This window comes from Lepisma saccharinum, chromosome 3, assembly GCF_977018435.1.
Source record: "Lepisma saccharinum chromosome 3, izLepSacc3.1, whole genome shotgun sequence".
NCBI classification, from domain to species: Eukaryota; Metazoa; Arthropoda; class Insecta; order Zygentoma; family Lepismatidae; genus Lepisma; species Lepisma saccharinum.
Genome location: NC_139231.1, coordinates 58413047 through 58434161, shown reverse-complemented (window position 1 = coordinate 58434161; position 21115 = coordinate 58413047). Strand labels below are relative to the sequence as shown.

The following is a 21115-nucleotide window of genomic DNA, read 5'->3' as shown; positions in this document are numbered from 1 at the left end:
AGGTCAAGGTCACGTGACACCAACCAACCCTTAGAAGTAAATGCAACCTTTCAAACCGAAGCAACATAAGCTGCAAGTATAGCTTGTCCTGTACATTTTCCTCATAGAACTTTCAGGCAGTTGCAACAAGTGACATGTCACTTGGAAGCAGGCACTCAGAAATCCATTCACTTTTTGAACCAAAGTGTGACAATGAGCTAATCATGTCACTTGCATGTTGCTCAGACTATACTGTTTTCTCAATTGCGTGCATCGTGCCGCTTTGGTCTGTTGCTCTTGCGTGCATGGTGAATGTTTTGCTTTATACTGAAGGAGACTGTGTCACTTGTGACTTGTCTGAAAGCTGCTTCAATGGCACACATGTCACCTCGGTCTTGTTTGTGCATGTGTGGTGGATGCTTCCTTGCAGACTGAATGGGCCCATGTCACTTGTCACTTCAATGTGACCCCATCCCCCCAACTGCCATATGTTGCTTTCTTCTGAATGTTGTCTATACTTTACAAGATTGTTTGCTACTTTATCAGAGATTATGATTTAACTTAGCCTGTAAATCACAGAGAACAAATTGCAAGTACTGTTGTTGGAAAAGGCTGGATTTTTTAAGGGGTCTGATGTTCAATCCTCAGTGGAGGCAGAGCGCTTCGGATCTCATTTCAATCTGTAGGTCTAGTCCAAATTAGGTTTACATTTGGCTGACACGAAACTCTGGTATATTTTCATGCAAGGCTCAAAGGGAATTTCATGCTTGAGACTAGATATTGGAAACAAGCTCTAAACCTTTTGAGATGTTTTATTAAAGCTAACAGCCCAAACCTGCCCCACCTCACATAAATGAAATATTCATAACCACTTCACACCCCCACGCATGTGAAGTAGTTGTCAGTACCAGACTGTATCCAAGATGGTTGTAAATGAATGGCTTCTGTGAAAAGAAAAGAAAAAAACTTTTGAAAGGGACAAATTGTTCTCCGTAAAATGTGCAATAAGTAATCGCTATAATTCTGAAGTATGTACCTGGTATGTGTGTGCATTTAACCCTAGAACACTACCATACGTAAAATTTACGTATGCTTTGCGCTCAAATCCCTCCCCTACCTCCCACCCACTCACCCCTCTGCCTGGTAGTGCCTCAAGTTGTCTGTCGGACATAAGGCAACACTGTGGTAAGGAGGGTGCAAGCGCTGATCGTCTTGACTTGGTTTGTTATGTTGTGCACTGTACCTCAATTTTACGTAGCTGTAGTAAAATGAGAAAAATCTTTCATGTAATTTTGGCATTTGTAAATTCGATTTGGATAGTTGGATTTTGAAAACAAAAGTTTAGAAGAATGCACAATTTTCTTGTAAGACTTTAAAATTACATTTGTGGTAAAACTTTAGTATCCGCCAAACGTCTGAAATTCCTTAATTTTCTTATTTTTCACATTGCTAAGGACTCTGGAAGGTGGGATTTCATTTTTTACACGACAGTAACTTCAATTTTCCGCTTATCGAGTAATTATTGTCCATTCATTTTCCGGTTGCCTTACATACAATATGGCGGGCAAATCTTGACTAGCATTGACCATGATCACTGGGTGTGCAGTGTATCCAACCTTCTTCACCAAAAAATACCTACTTTCGTGTTACTGATTTTGTATTTTTTTCCAGGTTCGAAAACACCACGAACAATGCACGGATAGCCTCACGAACCATGAACGTAGCCCCACAAACCATTCATAAATAGCCCCACGAACCATGCACAGCAAGGTTAGGTTAGGTTCAGTTAGGTTAGGCAAACAGTTAAAATTGTCATCTTCAAAATCGTCATGATCTTGCATAAAAAAAAAAACCTGTGCAGTTGGAAACACTGGCCAGGGGTTACATCATCGAATGCACGCAGCATTTGGTTCACCTAGTAGGACATAAGAGGCAACAGCTTTCGTGCATTGGAGACATTAATCTTCAAAAATATATGATTTACCGGTGAAATAAATTAAGCGATGGGAAAAAACACTTCCACGACTTTTCAAGGTAACGGTAGGGTAAGCCGGAGACGGATTTCTTAAAATTTACAGGAGAAAAGACGAGAAAGTACTTACGGAATTGTGTTCTTGAGGACTTTCCGAAGCCGGAGGTATTGTTTTTTAGAATCGTGCTACGTTTCTTGCCCGTAAATAAGGTATTTTTCGTGAATCATGCATCTCCGTTGTGCGATAGCTCGTGCCGCCATTACCGTCGACTACGTGAATCAAATGTTCCGTGCGTTCGGTTATGTAACCCCCTCACAGTGTAGCAACCACGCGGTAGTTTTACAAGATGACGTGCGAGCGGGTTTTTTGTTCCAATTTAAGGTAACACTCTAGTTTACGTCCTTTCCCTAAGGAATACGTGTCATATATCGTTGGAAAGCTTATTTTATAAGGAATTGAACAACATAAATCCCAAAGGTAGGAAAAATTTCCTGAAAGAGTAAATCGAGAAAAACCGATGTTGTCCGGATATGCGTAATTGAACATATTAAGGAATTTTTTAGATAATGAAGCTCATATTTAGGGGTGAAATGAGTGCTAATGGAACCTAACCTAACAGGCCTAACCTAACCTCGTAGGCATACCTCGACCCCGTGAATGGATAGTGGGGTTATCGTGAAAAGAAAGTGTAAAAAGAAAAAGGTATTTACCCGAAGAGATGCCGGGTGCCGCACCACCATCGCGCACCGCGAGCGCAAAGAAGCAATCCCCATGCAGATAAGGACGTAAAGTAGAGTTTAGCCTCGATTTTCGCTTAAAAACCTTTTGTGATTAGTTTGTGCGGCATTTATCGGCGCACCGCGAACGCAAAGAAGCAATCACCATGCAGATAAGGACGTAAAGTAGAGTTTAGCCTCAATTTTCGCTTAAAAACCTTTTGTGAATAGTTTGTGCTGCATTTATCGGCACACCGCGAACGCAAAGAAGCAATCACCATGCAGATAAGGACGTAAAGTACAGTTTAGCCTCAATTTTCGCTTAAAAACCTTTTGTGAATAGTTTGTGCGGCATTTATCGGTTCATAAGTTTGGAAACACTGCACATCAGCTGACGATACTGCATATCAGCTGACGATCAACAACGTGAGTCAAGATTTGCCCGCCGAATTAGCAACGACCAATAAATGATTATAATGTCAAAAGTAACGTGTTTTTCATGGAAAAAAAGTTATCGCCAGCTTAAAAAATCTTCCGCACTGCATATGAGGTAAGTAGCAATGATTTTTATTTGAAAACAACCGAGTATTAAGTGTCTCCGGCTTACCCTACTGTTACCCTTTTCAAAAGTGTACGGAAAGTCAGTTCGGTAAGTACTTTCTCCTGTAAAATTGAAGAAATATGTTTCGGGCATACTAAAATTTTGGTAACAGTTCCGTATATCGGAAACACATAAAAATCAGATATTTTGTGTTTTGCATGGTTCGTACTTACCAATTGTGTATTGCGGAACATAGTTCAAGGTGCCATTATACTTTGGACATGAAAACAAACGCAGTGCTTTTTTTTAATTCTTAGCTTCTGGAACACACAATATGGCGGGCACATCTTGACTCATGTTGTGGGTATGCAGGGTTTCAACCTTCTTCACCAAAAAATACCTACTATCGTGTTAGTCACTGGTGGAAATTATACATTATGCATGGGTAGCTGATGGATAGCCCCACGAACCATTTCCATAAGGTTAGGTTAGGTTTGGTTAGGCAAGCATAGTAAAAAAAAAAAAAGGAGTTTGAAACACTGACAGTGGGTTATGTCATCGGGAGTGAATTGACAATATAGAGAAAGTCTCCAATTTTGTTAATTTTCGGTATACTGACTAATTTTAGCCTCCTAATCACGAATCTGTTGTAAAAAACCGGGGGTCACGTCTGGAAATTTGAAAAAAAAAAAGGATTGATTTATATATATATATATATATATATATATATATATATATATATATATATATATATATAGCCTATATATATATATATATATATACATATATATATATATATATATATATATATGTATATGCGTAGTTTTACGAACGAGAATGCAATCTCCTGTCATTGTTTCCAACCACGCCGTTGTATTACAAGAAAATGATTTATGATGTTCAATTCTAGTACGAACCCTATTTTTTTATGAATTTAGGGGTGAAATGAGTGCTAATGGAACCTAACTTCGTCTGAATGGTTCGTGGGGCCACCCTTGGATGGTTTTTGGGGCTAACGAACAATGTTTCATCAAAATGTACAATTTCCAGAGGTGACCACTGGTTTTTTACAACAGATTTCGTGATTAGGAGGCCAAAATTAGTTAGTATACCAAAAATTAACAAAAATGGAGACTTTCTCTATATTGTCAATTCTTACCCGAAAATGTAATATCCTGTAATTGTTTCCAACCATGCCGCTGTTTAACAATAAAATGATGTATGATGTTCAATTTTAGTACGAACCCTACTATTATCATATGAGGGAAACACCTACGAATCATATATTTCGGACTTCTTTACATTGCTAACGTGTTATTTTCGAATGTGGAACATTTCCTAAAGTGAAATAATGCATATCAATGTCTATTTCTTAGATTTACGAGTACTTACTGTTACTTGTTGTTTCGAATCTGTAACACGTTATGGCCGTGATAGCGTACTGGTTTAGGGGGCGTTCTGAGAGTGTTTTGTCGATTTATGCAGTGTTGCAACCTCGTTCACCGGAAAATATCTACTTTCATGTCCGGATTTGAAATTATGCTAATACGTCGCAAACCATTGACGTTAGCCCCACAAACCATTGATTGATTGATTTATTAGCATCCATTCAACTTTACAAAAGTTTGGAATTGTCACATTGTACATGTACATTTAGAATACATCTATACAATTATAGGCATAATATAATATAAAATACAATAGATAGTATGAGATACAAGATATCATATAAAGGGAATAAATGCATGCTCAATGTTATTTTCTTGAGACAAATTGGCTAAAAATATGTTTTCTATATTCAATGTTTGCTTCATTTGCTATGACATTATGTACACACATGTATATATATATATATATATATATATATATATATATATATATATATATATATATATATATATATAATGGATAAAAGCAAGGAGGGCCAAAAGGGCTAAGTAAAAATCAAAGAAGGTAAAAGGAAACACTCACCGGTTCCGTCTATTTCTCCTCACACCGATGATGCTATGAAATTAGCGAAAATTTTGAATTTTTCTACTGTCCGGTGAGTGTTTCCTTTTACCTTCTTTGATTTTTATATATATATATATATGTATATATACACACAAACATAAATTGAGCATTAAATAGTCACCTATACTTACATCTAGATAAATTAAATCAAACAGCAAAGGAAAAATAAAAAGATAATGATGATAGGGCAGTTTAACTTTGTTATATTATTGTTGTTATTCCTGTCACTTACGGTGTCAATGTACTCTTGCACTGTGTAAAAACAATGTGCCTTTAGGAATCTTTTTAGATGTAACTTGTATACTGGCAATGACTTTATATTTTTAAATGCATTTGGTAGCATGTTAAATAAGCGTATACCATTATATGTTACCCCTTTTTGGTAGAATGTGGTATTGTGTAATTCCATATGTAAGTCATTCTTTCCCCTGGTGTTGTAGGTGTGGTAGTCCTTATTTGCTGTGTGTGTATTTTGACAATTTTTCATGCTTGTTAGGATTTCATATAGGTATATGCATGGAACTGGCAATATCTGTAATTCTTGAAATAATGGTTTGCATGGTGCATCTGTTGGGAGCATTTGCCAGAATTCTAACAGCTCTCTTTTGTAGTCTGAATAATGTAATGCTTTTGTTCATGTTCCCCAAGAAAATGATGCCGTACCGTAATACAGAGTGAATGATGCCATAGTATAGTGTTTTTGCTGCTTCTAGATTTACTACATTTCTTACTGTTCTTATCGCATAACAAAACCCACTAACCTTGTTTGCTGTAGCTTCAATGTGTAGATCCCACTTTAAATTTTCAGACAGTTGTACGCCAAGAAATTTTATGTTAGATACATATTCTATGTCCTGATCTTGAAAGTTAATTTCTGGAGATTCACTGCTACAGCTGTTGATTTGAAATCTAATTGCATTTGTTTTTTTAGTGTTTACCACAAGACCATTTTTTCTATCCACTCCGAGATGTGCGTGATTGTATTCTTTACGTTGTGTTTTAACCGTTCTGTGTTTGATCCTGCTATAAGAACAGTTGTATCATCAGCAAAGAGAGTTGTGTTTGAATCTTTACAGTTTTGTGGAAAGTCATTGATGTAAATTAAAAGAAGTAAGGGTCCTAAAATGGATCCTTGGGGTACACCATATGTAATACGTTGTTTCTTTGATCGATAATTTTCCTTGTTATTATCCTCATCAATGTGAGTTATTTCTACTAGCTGATTCCTGTCCGTTAAAAATGATTTAAACCATTCTTTTGCTACTCCCCTGATCCCATACTGGTCCATTTTTTTTTACCAAGAGTTTGTGGTTGACAGTGTCAAATGCTTTTGACGTTAGCCCCACAAACCATTGAAGTTAGCCCCACAAACCATTGACGTTAGCCCCAAAAACCATTTTCCGTAAGGTTAGGTTAGGTTAAGTTAGGTTAGGCAAGCATGGTAAAAATTTACTATCCTTCGGACACCTCTATTTTTTTGGTTTCGTCAATTTTTGACATTGATACTTACGTATCTGCTTCGCGGAACATTCCTGAAGGTGTATTAACGTTGTTTTGATGAAATTAATTGCAATTTTTCACATTACCACAACGTCTTTCTGGTAGGTGTTTTCCCTTGCCTGAGACACAATATCGCGAGTACACCTTCCTACATAATTGCGCGTCCGGCTTCTCTTTTGCCAAATTTTTGACATTCGAACTTACGTATCTGCTTCGCGGAACATTCCTGAACGTGTATTGACGTTGGTTTGATGAAAGTAAGAGCAATTTCTCTACTTCTTCCTCCTACCTTTCCGTTTGCCTCACACACAACATGGAGCGCACACCTTCGCAAATAATAACGCGTAGGAATGACGCATCGGCCTTGTTTTTTCTCGATTTTCAATTGTCATGCAGTGTTTCAACCTTCGGAACCCAAGAAATGCCCGTCGACAAACTTAATCAGATCTATTTCTTTTTAACTTTATTTTTCGCGTTCTGACACCAAATTTTAACTATGTATCCCAACCTAACTGAACTAACCTATCCACGCACCAATGGTTCGTGGGGCTAGCGCCAATGGTTTGTGGGGCTAGCGCCAATGGTTCGTGGGGCTAGCGCCAATGGTTCGTGGGGCTATCTTTTTCACTATTGAAACCTTTGCGTGGCCTACTAACCTATCCACGCGCCAATGGTTCGTGGGGCTAGCGCCAATGGTTCGTGGGGCTATCTTTTTCACTATTGAAACCTTTGCGTGGCCTACTAACCTATCCACGCGCCAATGGTGTGTGGGGCTAGCGCCAATGGTTCGTGGGGCTAGCGCCAATGGTTCGTGGGGCTAGCGCCAATGGTTCGTGGGGCTATCTTTTTCACTATTGAAACCTTTGCGTGGCCTACTAACCTATCCACGCGCCAATGGTTCGTGGGGCTAGCGCCAATGGTTCGTGGGGCTAGCGCCAATGGTTTGTGGGGCTAGCGCCAATGGTTCGTGGGGCTATCTTTTTCACTATTGAAACCTTTGCGTGGCCTACTAACCTATCCACGCGCCAATGGTTCGTGGGGCTAGCGCCAATGGTTCGTGGGGCTATCTTTTTCACTATTGAAACCTTTGCGTGGCCTACTAACCTATCCACGCGCCAATGGTTCGTGGGGCTAGCGCCAATGGTTCGTGGGGCTAGCGCCAATGGTTCGTGGGGCTATCTTTTTCACTATTGAAACCTTTGCGTGGCCTACTAACCTATCCACGCGCCAATGGTTTGTGGGGCTAGCGCCAATGGTTCGTGGGGCTATCTTTTTCACTATTGAAACCTTTGCGTGGCCTACTAACCTATCCACGCGCCAATGGTTTGTGGGGCTAGCGCCAATGGTTCGTGGGGCTAGCGCCAATGGTTCGTGGGGCTATCTTTTTCACTATTGAAACCTTTGCGTGGCCTACTAACCTATCCACGCGCCAATGGTTTGTGGGGCTAGCGCCAATGGTTCGTGGGGCTATCTTTTTAACTATTGAAACCTTTGCGTGGCCCTACTAACCTATCCACGTGCCAATGGTTCGTGGGGCTAGCGCCAATGGTTTGTCCACACCCGGCACAAACTTTACAACACACCCACCACACGTCATTCTCCAAACCCTCGATCCACAGTTCTAACTCTCGTCGCAAACGCAGGGAGTTCGAAACACTGGATACCAACAAAACACAATCACGACACGTCATGATAGTCACGACGGTGTATGAAGGTGATGGTGTATGAAGGTGTACGAACTTCATGGTATACGCAGATGTACGCGCCAAACGCTATCTCCGTCGGAGAATTAATTTTCAACGAACAACATGAATTTCAGCTCTGAAACATTCCCAAATCACACAAAACACCTTCCTGATGTTCGACAATGCTACAGGAACTAATTACGGTAAGTAGTTTCTTCTGTAAAAATAAATAAATGTGTCCGAAGGATAGTAAATTAGTACCATATGAAGAAATGTGTTTCCGATATACGGAACTGTTACCAAAATTTTGCCCATTATATGTTTGTCATTCATCCGGATGACAGCGATTATCCTAAATAAGAAGAAAGGCGACGTAAAGTTGGAAACCATATATGACATTGGAACTTAGGCCTGTGTCATGACTGTACTTACTTTTGCGAGTCCTTTGCAAACTTGAAAGCTGAGGCACAGATCCAAGAGGTTTGTTCTATGGGTTTGTTATTCGAGTTTACGTAATGGGTCTCACTTATCGCACAAAACTTGAACAACCTCGTGTCCTGACGTCTCGGGAGGAATCTTCTTCTTCTTTTTCTGACCCTATCAACTGGTAGTCGATTTTAGTCATCTTCCTGAGTTGTTTTTTTTTTCTTTTTTTTTTAATATTTAGTTCGCTATTCACTTATATTTCACAAAAATGAAAAAAAAAATCTATTGATATTTATTTATACTGTTTGTTAGATCGTCAAATTACATCTTCTTGCATATCCATAAAGAAGCCATATGGTGGGAGGAGTAGGGTCCGTGAGCAGGGCAGTAAGAGATGTAGGGAATGGAATTCTATTTCGACGTAAACCACTATATAATTTATCTCGTTCTCTGTCGAAATTGGGACATTGTAAAAAGAGATGTGTAGCATCTTGATTATCTTCTCCACATGCGCAGGCTTGTTTTGTTGTAATATGTAGTCGTGATAAATGATCATTCGTGTGAACATGACCTGTACGTAGACGTATTATAAAAGTAATAACTGATCTTGGAAAATTATATGGGTAGTACCAAGGTTTGTTTTGTGAATGTTCTGCAAACCATTTATATGTGTTGCCCGTGGATTGAAATTGTTCTATACACCACTGTTTCCATTTATCTTGAAGTTTATATTTAACTCTTGGAAGAAGGTCCGTGTATGGAAGTCTCACAAGTGAGGTAGTTTCCGATGATCGAGCGGCTTTGGCATATGTGTCCACACGTTCATTTCCCGTGTTTACTTGGTGAGCCTTTACGTAACTAAACTGGACGTTGATGTTTCTTCCATTAGCATACTGAGTTTGTTGGATTATAAGTATGATGAATAAAGGATGTTTACAAATCTGAGGATATGAGGAACTCAGCGCCATTAATACGCTTAAAGCATCTGTTATGATGAGAATTTTTGTGTAATTATTATGGATAGCGTATGTGAGAGCTTTATATATTGCATAACTTTCTGCAGTGAAAATAGAAGTGTCAGGTGGTAAACGGAATTGTTTGTTTATATTTTGATCTGGAATGAAATAAGCACAACCCACACCTAGGCGGTCTTTGGATCCATCAGTATATATGATTAGGTGTGTTGGCCATTTCTCTTTATACATGATATGTCTTCCTAAATCCCTGAAATGGATATTGCATTGGGTATATAAGGGTATGTCTAATTGATAAATTAAAGGATGTTGGAAGGTAAAAGACTTTGCACGTGATTCCAGGTCTATGTATTGGCAATATACAAAATAAAAGAATGTGTGTTTAGGATCTATGGCTTTATTTTCTGTCCATTGTTTTTGTATTTCAAATAATTTATTGAATGGGTGCGTATGATTTTCCCAGGTTTTGAGCAGAAATTTTATTGTTAATTGGATCCGTCTATGTGTCAAACTAGTTTCTCTGCTTTCCATATATACACTGACATTAGGACAGGACTGCATGAGACCTAAGCAGGTCCTCAAAGCTTTTCTCTGTAGTATGTCTATTTTGTCTAAAAGACTTAATTTCGCACCCCCATAACTAAAGGCTGCATGCTCAAAGTTTGATCGAAAACAATTCCTATAAAATAGCAGTAAGATTTTGGGGTGGCCACCCCATTTAATTGTTGTGATACTACGGAGTATATTTATTATTTTACGACCTTTATTAATTAAATGCGTGATGTGTGTATTCCATGTGAATCGCCTGTCAAAATGTATACCTAAATATTTATGTGTTTCTATTACTGGGATATTAGAAATGTGTGGTATATTGTTAGGATAAGTATCCAATCTTTTATTATTAAAGCAAATAATTTTTGATTTTGTTTCGCTGATGGATAATCCTTCTTTGAAAAACCACGCTCTTATGATGGCGATTAAATTCTGCATTGCTATTATACCTTGAGTAGCATCATCTGTAATGTTATAGAAACAGAAATCATCTGCATACTGAAGGGGATGAAATGGTAGAATTGGTAATGCATGTATCTCATTCGTATAGATATTAAATAAGAGAGGGCTCAGAGGTGAGCCTTGAGGTATGCCGATTGAAGTGGAACGAGGATCGCTTAGTTTGTCGGCGAACCACCCGAATATAATCCTGTTGGAATATAGATTCCACACAATTGTTGAAAGTTTTGGGTGTATATGAAGATTCTCTAATTTATGACAAAGATTATTTAAATTTATAGAATCATAAGCTTTTTCAATATCTATAAACAAACTGAAACAGTAGGAACGTGTAATTTTACTATTTTGAATTGCTGCTGTTAGAGTGGCTATAGCATCTTGACTACTAAGATTAGTTCGAAATCCAAATTGTGTGGAATGAAAAAAATTTTCACGTTCTAATAACCAGGATAGTCTATTTTTCATTGTGCGCTCAAATATTTTTTCCAAAACTGAAATTAGTACTATTGGTCTGTATGAGGATGCATGGTCCGGAGATTTGTTTGCTTTTAAAATTGGAACAACTACATGATTTTTTCATTCTAACGGAACTATGCCGGTTTGATATATATTGTTGTAATGTGAAACAAGAATATCTGTTCCGGTATTCGGTAAATGTGTTATGGCCTGGTACGGAATACCATCAAGACCTGGTGCTGTGTTTTTCACATTTTTAAGAATTGTTGTTAATTCCTCTCGGGTTACAGGTGGAAAATCTTTTGTAAATTTTGAAGGGAGATTCTCGTTATTATCATAATGTAGGTGAACAGATGGTGGAGTTAATTGGGAGAGAAATTGATGTTGCCAACTGTCATCTATCGGTCTTTTTTGAGGAGAACGTGGTTTGCGTAAAGAATTGAATTTATGCCAAATATTTCGGGATGATTCCTGCATGTCTATCGAATTGCAGTAGTTAATCCATGCTTGTCGTTTGGTTTGTAAGTATATTTTCCGTGCTTGAGCTACGGACTTTTTCCATGATATGAGGTTTTCAGGATTGGGACATGAGGCATATTGTTTTTCTCTGATTTTTCTATTTGATTTTGCCTCTTCACATTCTGTCGTCCACCAATGTATCTTTGGAAACATTGTTTCACAATGAGTATTTTTACGCGAGGTTAGTATATCTAAAGCTTTAGTAATATATTGAAGTAGCAGTGAATAAGATATAGGCTGGGAGGAAGTAAGATGTTTTCTTAAAATAAAGGAATCTATTAATATTTTATATAATTCCCATTTTACATTGTTAGTTTTCCAGCGGAGAATTGGTAATTGAACGGGGGGAAAAAGTTGGCTTGGTAAAAATTGGGCACGAATATATATGGGAAAATGATCGCTACCATGGAGTTCATCCTCTATGAACCACTGAAATTGAGGGAATAATGAGTCCGATGTTATAATTAAATCAATTGATGTTGGATTACTTCCATTTCGAGGTATATGTGTTGGTGATCCATCATTTAAAACGATGAAAGAGTTGTCGTCCATCCAATCCACTATACTAGTGCCAAGTCTATCTGCTGTATGCATACCCCAAGCATCGTGATGCCCATTAAAGTCCCCGACAATTAAATAAGGACTGGGTATGTTGAATGTTAAAGCTTGTAAATCAGTTTGTTTTATATTTTGAGAATTGTAATTGGAAGGAATATACACATTGATTATCGTAATTTTATATCCTGCTATGTAAATTTGGATTGCTCTTGCTTCTACTTTATAATTCTGGAATAGTTTTTTATGTTTATGTAATTGTATTTCCTGGTAGGCTACCTTTTCATGGACATATATACCAATTCCCCGTTCCGTATCTTTGTATGGAGGTCCTATACAATGATAATGGGAAATTCTATATATTTCTTGCTGACGACCCTTAGTTTCTTGTAAACATAGTATTAAAGGGTGTCTTTCCGTCACTAGTTTTAGTAGATCTGGTTTACGTGCAGAGAAACTATTGACATTCCATTGAAGTAATAATGTCATATTAGTCAACTTTTATATAATTGATTTATTGTGAGGTGAGATTCTGTAAAACGGCCAGCAGGTTTGTAGATAGGGTATTAATATGTTGTAAAAGAAATTTCTGTTGCTGTAATTCTTTTATTTGCACAAGAGTAGACCATAGAAGCGGTATTGTCTTTAATAATGAGGTGTAAACCTCTTGAATATTTTCAGATGGGAGATAAGAGGATGGTTGTTCTAAGTTTTTATCTATTGAATTAGCATGCTGTACCCTTGAGGAGCTAGAATTAGAATAAGCATTTTGTGCTATATTTAAAGAGGTCTTGGGTTCTGATTCAGCAGAAGAAGTATCTGTAATTGATGTTGTGGAAGGGTTGGAATGAGTATGTATCCTTGGTTTCCTAGGATGTTTCCTTTTTCCTTTTGGTGTCACTCTGATATTTTTATGTACTTCTATCGTCTTCCCTGATGATTGTGGAATAGGATGATGAAACGTTAAAGCAACTGGAGTTAAATTTGATCCAACAGAATGATTTTGCCATTTATTAATGTTGGGGCTGTGATTTGCAATTATGCTAGGTTTAGATGTAAGGGTAGGTTGTGCATTATGATTTGGAATTTTTGAGCCTCTAGGTGAAGTATTTAGTCGGGCACGAAACTGAATAGGAGGAAAATCTGTTTTGTTTACAATGGGATTCAGAATTTCCTCTATAGATGGTGGTTGTATATATGTGCCTTCAATAATTTCTCATAGCTTCTTCTCGGGAGGAAGCTTCTTCTTCTTCTTCTTGATTATGTCCCTTATCACCAAGGCGATCTTGGACAACGGGCTGAAGCAGAGGGGGCCACTCAGCGACTTGCATGTTATTGGCTAGAGCTTGTGACGTCACCAAGAGGACACGAACGGAAGAAAGCTATGCGTAGAATGTAGCAGATGGCACATGGAACGCTGTGTTTTCATGCATCTTTTGATATTATACACCAAAGCTGTTAATTTAATTTGACAACAAGAGATCAAATACGCGATAGAAGAATACACTTATTCCGAAACAATGCATAGTTTATGCGTGATATCTTGTCCCTGTAGGAAAGTTCTTGTCCGGGCATATTCTGATATGAATTTTTACTGAATGTCCTGGAATTTCCTTTAATAATTTTACGCTACTTTTAAGATTCTCCAGTTGATCGCCACGATGAGGATAAATTTGTTTTTGTTATTTAGTGTCTTCTTCCACTTTTAGCTAATCGCGACGAACAGGATGAGTGATGTTTAGTTTAAATTGATGAAGGGACACTCGCAACAGGCACGTATCCAAGGGGGAGCTTAGGAGACTCTAGCCCCCCGCAAAAGTTTTCGGTTTACAATAGATAAAATGAGGTTTTTGGTTTCTTGTGGTGGGAAATAAAATAATGTGACGATAATTTTTAAGGAGAGAAATAATTATCGAGTCAAGCACGTATCCAAGGTGGGATTCAGGGGGCTCCAGCACCCCCTTCAGGAAATTACGCTACATAATATTAGGTTCATGGCTTCTTGAATAATGTGATGATAATTTGAGAGAAATAATTATCGAGGCAAGACACAGAATGTTCTATAACCCTGTTGTTGATAATATTGCATTAAAACTTTTCTTGAGCTTTCGGTGTTGTCGCATCACTATGTAAAGACTTGTCAGCATTTGGAAGCTGAAAACGTAGCGCCACACGTAGGGCGATTCATTGTAATTTTTTAATCTCTGGAAAGTGAGAGAGGGAGAAGGAGTCGAACTACTGGCAACATTAACGAATCGTTTATCTGCGGAACGTTCTAGAATATAATGAGGTTAAAATACGCGGCTTCAATTTTCAGGTTGATGTGTACAACAGAATCGGTTAATGATAATTCAAAGGCAGTGACGTGCGGTGACGTCGACACTTGGGGTAGCAATGAGTGGCGTGCCCAACGGGTCATAATCCACCCCCCACCCCCTTTTATGGCCCAGTATTCCTAAAAGAAGAACGTCAAATACAGGAAAAATTGCAAAGTTAGGAATGACTACAAAAAATTGTACACATAACTTTTCCACCCACTTTCGAAAATCAAAAACGATTTGATTTGACTACTGAGCCAGAGATGCCGGGTTTGAATCTCGGCTTGACAATGGGTGATCTTTGTGTGTCCCTTGCCCTTCATCAATTTTATCATATCGTCTTCGCGATTTTCCAAATATGGCGGAAAGCGAAGTAAAATAAACCAAATCAAACAATCAATCAATGAATAATTTTATTTGATTCGCTTTTTATACATTTTGTTAATCGCGAAGATGATACGACAAAATTAATGAAGGGACAAACACAAAGAACACCCATGTCCAGGTAGGGGTTCGAACCAGGAACTCCTGGTGTTGTAGCGCGCTGTGGTAACCACTCCCCCACTGTTGGTTGATTTGACGTTTTAAGTCCACTTTATACACAGAAAGGCTAATCGGGACTAGACCTATAGTTTAATGTGGGATACGAACCACTATATGCCTCCATCGGGTACAGATCCGGGACCACTTCCACTCCCCCACGGAGATCGGCCGACAACAAACATGTGAGGAAGGCGCTAACCATTCGGATACGTGGGTATCGGTAAAGCAAACTGCATTTCTCCTGAGTAGTAATTTTCAATTGCATTTTTGAAATACCGTCTATATATATGATTAACGTTTTTTCAAAAATTTTGCATTGCTTGATTTCCATAATTTTCCCATCTCACGATCTCGTTACTGAAGGATCCGGGCTCGAGTCCTGGCCTTTGCATGAGTGTTTATTTGCAACCACTCTTCGCCATTTTATTTAATCAACGTTCATCGTCATGGCAGAAGTTAGGTAAAGCGATGGAAGAGAGAAGAAAATACAAATAATTTCCTCCCAGTGCATCTGCAGGGCACTGTGAAATCAGGAGCCTAGAATTCTCTGTTTATGATTGTCCCTCACGACTTTCCAAGCTCTTAGCTACTTTTTCCGATTAAATCTATACAGCTAGAAAAAAGCAATGGGTAATAAAACACAACTTTAAACAAACCATTTTTCTACTTTCTTCAATGATATTCATTTGGCTTTTTCAGTTCTGGGATACATTTTTCATTTCTAATTTTCTCATTATTCACTGCAGGCAGAGTACAACACATAAGAACAAGAATGCACGCTCGTGACGAATCCCGGCCTGAATTGTTCATTGTGAGGTCCCTTCATCAGTTTTATCATATCATCACTCATCATCATTTTCGCGATAACAAAATGTGGCAGAAAAGGGAAGTAAAATAAACCAAACCAACAACAACAACAATTAGAACGCGCGTTCTCTTGCCCAAATAAGTACATCCGTATTTATGATTGTTTATCTTATCAATTTTTTTATTGGAGGCCAAGAGATTAGTATATTTAAATAAAACACTACTAAAACGAGAGCAAGAGAGAACGTGAGCAAATATTTGTTATTTAATCATTATATATTCCATATTTTTTAAAAAAGCATAAAATTTTGTCTGCGCATAAGACGTTCCAATTGCATAAATGATAAAAGTACATCCCATATTATACATACATATTGTACAACGTGTAAAAAGTAGTGTAAATACAGAGGACAGAAGTACTGCAGAAAAATTTTCCCTTGAGTTCCTTAGAGCATTTACAAAGGAATCGAAGGGAAACCAATCCCCTATCTGTCCTATAGGAGATAGACTGGAGGACCTGAAAGCACGGGCTTTCAACCATTGGAGCGGGGGCCAGGGGGCAAGGGAGGTAGAGGCAGAAATCTTCCCTTTCCCTTCGAAAACTCGTTTCTACCTGGAACTGTGAGGCGGAGAAAGAGCGAGCTAGGCCGCTGAACGCACCGAGGGACGAGAAGCGAGTGAAAAAAAGTGTTGCATATGAAAATTTGAAAATAATTAGAGATTTGAGATTGATTGATCTATCTCTGATAGACTAGCTACTCCTCAGTGCACGTCACTGTTCAAAGGTAAGTGTGACAGTTCATACAATCGATTAGTGATCAGTCAGTTAGTGTCCATTGGTGGCTTTATAAGATCTAGTGATTCGAAGATGAAAAGGACTAAATACCTTAAAGTAACGAAGTCTACTACTAAGCCGCGCGTCAGGCTAAGTTTGCAGCAGGTTTTATGTATCAATCCGCGAGAGAACTGAGCTCAGAATCTTCCGTGCCAGTCTTGCCTCAACCGCCGAGCTGCTTACATCGCAGACACTGAGAAAATCCACAGTATTGCCAACCGCACAACACATGAAAACCCGCATGCATGTCAAGTGGAATGTATTTTTGTTTCCCTTTGTCTCCTGAAACATAACATTTTAAAAGTACTTTCTGCACATATATTATTTAATAAATGTGTCATTACTTAATATAAGAGCGAAATAACATCTAAACATGAGAGCATGTGTGTATATTTCGAGCACGCAAAACGAAAAATAAAAGGAGATAAAAGTAAACAACAATAGGCCCCTCTTGAATTTAATGACAAATTATTGTTTTTGGTTTAGAAAGAAATACATTTATGAAAAACTTGGTTGCTTCGTTCGCAATACATCCGTTACTGTAAGACACACGCACTTCAAGTTATACCACCAAAAAAGCATGATTTGTTATTGGTGATGTATACAATCAGATGCATTGTCTGGCGCAGGGACGGCGACAGGGGTGGGCACGGGTGGGCAAGCGCCCACCCAAAAATTTCTGTGCCCACCCGATTGCCCACCCAATCAAATTCAATAAGTACGTACATATGCTTGGGGATATGTAAATCACTCAATAAATAAGTGTATTCTGGTGTTCATAACATGTATATTTTACTTGTGAATATTATCTATGCTAGAAATGTTCACATATTATCAACCCATAAAAAGCTAATTTTGTCATTAGAAAGTGAAAGTAATTAATAGAGGTATTGAAACAAAAAAAAACTGTGATCAAATTAATACTTCTATGATTAAAAGCAGCTAGTACGCTTAGGAGGATAAAATTATGCAGGGTATGATCAAGATTAGATCAGAATTTAGAGTGAACTTGAGGACTGCAGCTCCGGGCCTTCACTGGGAAAGACTGCTTTGAAAAGTACCACATAATTAAAATATTAGGTACTTCGGATGTGGTAAAAAATATAATAACAAACCACACCATGTAACTTGGCGAGAAGTTAACAGAATCTGTGTAGAGGGGATTGGAAGCGAGGTCTTGGTGCTGTAAGCTCTGGGCCTCCACATACGTATATAAATCCCGGCCTGGGTATGGTTAAAATAATCTACAAATAAACAAATAAAAACATCTTAGCGTTGCTTCCTCCATCAGCACAATAAATTATTTTGACATCTTAATTATTATTCGAATAATTTAATCAAGAAGACTTAGATTGGAAGGCCATGCGACACGAATGGCAGAGGAAAGAATAGTTTACAGGATTCTTGTTGGGAAACCTGATGGTAAGAGACCAGTAGGAAGGCCAAGACGAAGATGGAGGGATAATGTTGAGATGGACCTAAAGGAAATCAGTAAGGATGGGAAAAATTTGATTGATCTTGCTCCGGATAGGGACAGATGGAAGGCTTGTGTTGCTGCAGTCATAAACCTTCGGGTTTAAGTATTCTACGCGTGTAGTATAGTTTTAATTAGCTCCGCATTGAAATTCCAGAAGTATCCCTTTCTTTATTTCATTACAATTTTTATATACCTGTCATCTTCAAATACCAATATGGTAGGCTATGTGAAATGTCAACTTTATATTCGTTCTACTAATAAGAAACAATCACAATAATCACACAATACCGAACTGAATAAATTTTGATAAACCAGTTATGTATGGAAAAAGCTACAGAATTATTCAATTGCTAACGAGTGACTTATCATATTTAGAAATCTTCATTCCAAACATAAATTTTGCCACATGAATCAGACGAAAATGTCGACAGAATGTGTATATGCAGCTGAAGTAAAGAAAAAAGTTATGTCACGAAGTATCCAGAAGACGTTTTTGTGAGTTTGTTTTTAAGCCCACTTTTATGCTCAGATTGGCTAATCGGGACTAAACCTACAGTTTAACGTGTAGTCCGAACCAGCATGCAATGTGCTTCCACCAGAGGAGGGGGGGGTCTCTTCATTATAATGCGACAGCAATATGCCATTGGAGAAAAAATATACAGAAAGAACTCGCAACATTTTATGTCATTATATCAACATAGCATTTTACCACCGCAGAAGATGCGTCCATTTTAAGAAAGTGTATTGCCTGAGACAAATATTTGAGACTTTTGGAAAACAACGTCACTGTTCACGGAAATAGCTGCCTTGATCTACTAATGAACACTGTGCAATGTGTTTCATTAGTAGAAACTACCACCTCAACTTTCGAAGTGGTATGTACTAATGAATCTACATTTTTGGAAGAGTAAGTTGTGGATGATTTGTCCTAATTTAAGTCATTTTTCTGCTAATTTGGATAATGACGACGAAAAGGTTCAATGGTGATAAGATGAAAGTGACGAAGGAGCGAAAACAAACACACGTGGACACTCAAAATACAAATCCCCATAAATTATTTCTTCGGCTGTGGTTCCAGGCACCAGGGACTCGTTGAACTGCAAGAATAAAGTTTGCAGGGTATGCTATACACAAGACAGAGGTTGACATTCTAGTGTGTTCGAAATGGTCATGCTATACAATCCAAGTCATCTATGAAAAATTGATGAATTATTCCTGGTACGGTGATCAACTTCGATTAATTCCTTGTGTCCTAAATAATTTTGTTACCTCAAAAAATATATTCATGTAACCATACATGTATTGCTTCTCCCGCATGAGTAACATTGTTACAAATGAAACATCCTCTATCTATAGGAAATATACTAATTATACAAACTATTATTGCCTGCCTAACAATATCAACATTTATAAAATCTACATGACTTTCCTATGTATTATTTTCAGTATTTCTAGTTAAACATAAAAACAAAAATATAATAAACAATTCTTTTTAACCCATATATATAAGGAAAGATTATTGGAGGGGAATTTTCGTCATATTGTTCCTAATTATAACTTCATTTAATATAATTCATCTTATGTAATAATATGCACCTCTCGTTTTAATTTAAATTAAAGTTTTATTCTGGCTTAGTTCAGAAAACGAATATCAACTTAGCTAATAATCTCTTCAATTCTGAACAGATTTTTCAATCTTACTTGTTTATTACTTATGAGTGATATTTTGTCAAAATAGCCTTTCATTAGCCTAGGAATACTTCATGGACAATGAACAAAGAATTGGTTTTCCGTCTGTGTTTTAAATAATTCCTAATAAGACGTTCATTTTAATCGAAACATTCAGTGGCGGCGATTAGGGAGAGCAGGAGGGGAAGTGTATCCCCTTCCCACATTTTGTCATTTTTTGCCCCCGCACTATGACCTCTTTATGCTAAGCCTTTTCTACCAAAATAAAGTATATTGCGCTTGCCCCTCAAATGTTGGAACCCAATCGCCTCTACTGCAAACATTCAGATAGATTTTCAGTTGTACAAACCTTGTAAGCTAAGAAAAGTGACCCCCAAAGAGTAAGAGAACTCTTTCAGTCAAAAACTCATACGATGAAAATATTATGCTCAGGAACATGCATTTAAATTACGAGAAACTTCACGATTGTCTACCATCGCACTTTCTATCACTGTCGCCGAATACATAAAATCAAGTATGTGCTGTACTTTTTTTTTTTTCGAAGGGCAAAATGTGATGCAACAGAAGCTTAATGCTAATTTACATTTATTTCATTACATTAACATGCATGAAAGAATGTGACTGTGAATGCATGGCTGCGCATGGATAAACACTTCGTTGAAATAATTGTGCCCATCAGAGACAATGCGAAACGAAATGGGACAAGTTGCAAGAATAGATTAGAAAAGAATAAAGAGTTAAACAAGAAAAGGAAAGGGAAAATAAGGAAGAAGAAAATCGGGAGTGTAAGAGAGAGGGGGATACATATACTGTACATCTTACATGCACATATATATATGTTCTTAAATTTATACTGCCCACCCTAATCTATCAATATGGAGCTTCTGCCCACCCGGTCGAAAATTTCTGGCGCCGCCCCTGGTCTGGCGCTATTACTCTGGTTTCAATTTATGAATTACTTCACTAAACCAGGATTCAAATCTTGGTCTGTCCATTTCTTGCTGATAATCAGCCTTCCCTTTCTTTGCGCGGAACAGTAAATATGCGCCTTCAACAAAGCTTTCATTGCCGCCAGTGGGTGAAACAATAAGGCTCCCA

At 37.8% G+C, this 21115-nt stretch overlaps 1 protein-coding gene across 1 annotated transcript in view; it reads right to left on the bottom strand.

The window, feature by feature from the left end:
- LOC145985546 (uncharacterized) overlaps positions 1 to 12398 on the bottom strand; it is a 143150-nt gene extending 130752 nt beyond the window's left edge. The window contains exons 1-2 of the mRNA XM_083119616.1: positions 12390 to 12398; positions 8840 to 8894 (exon numbers count right to left, since the gene is read on the bottom strand). Of these exons, the coding sequence (XP_082975742.1) occupies positions 8840 to 8894; positions 12390 to 12398 (64 nt within the window). The remainder of the gene's footprint in view (positions 1 to 8839; positions 8895 to 12389) is intronic.
- Between the last annotated feature and the right edge of the window lie 8717 nt (positions 12399 to 21115).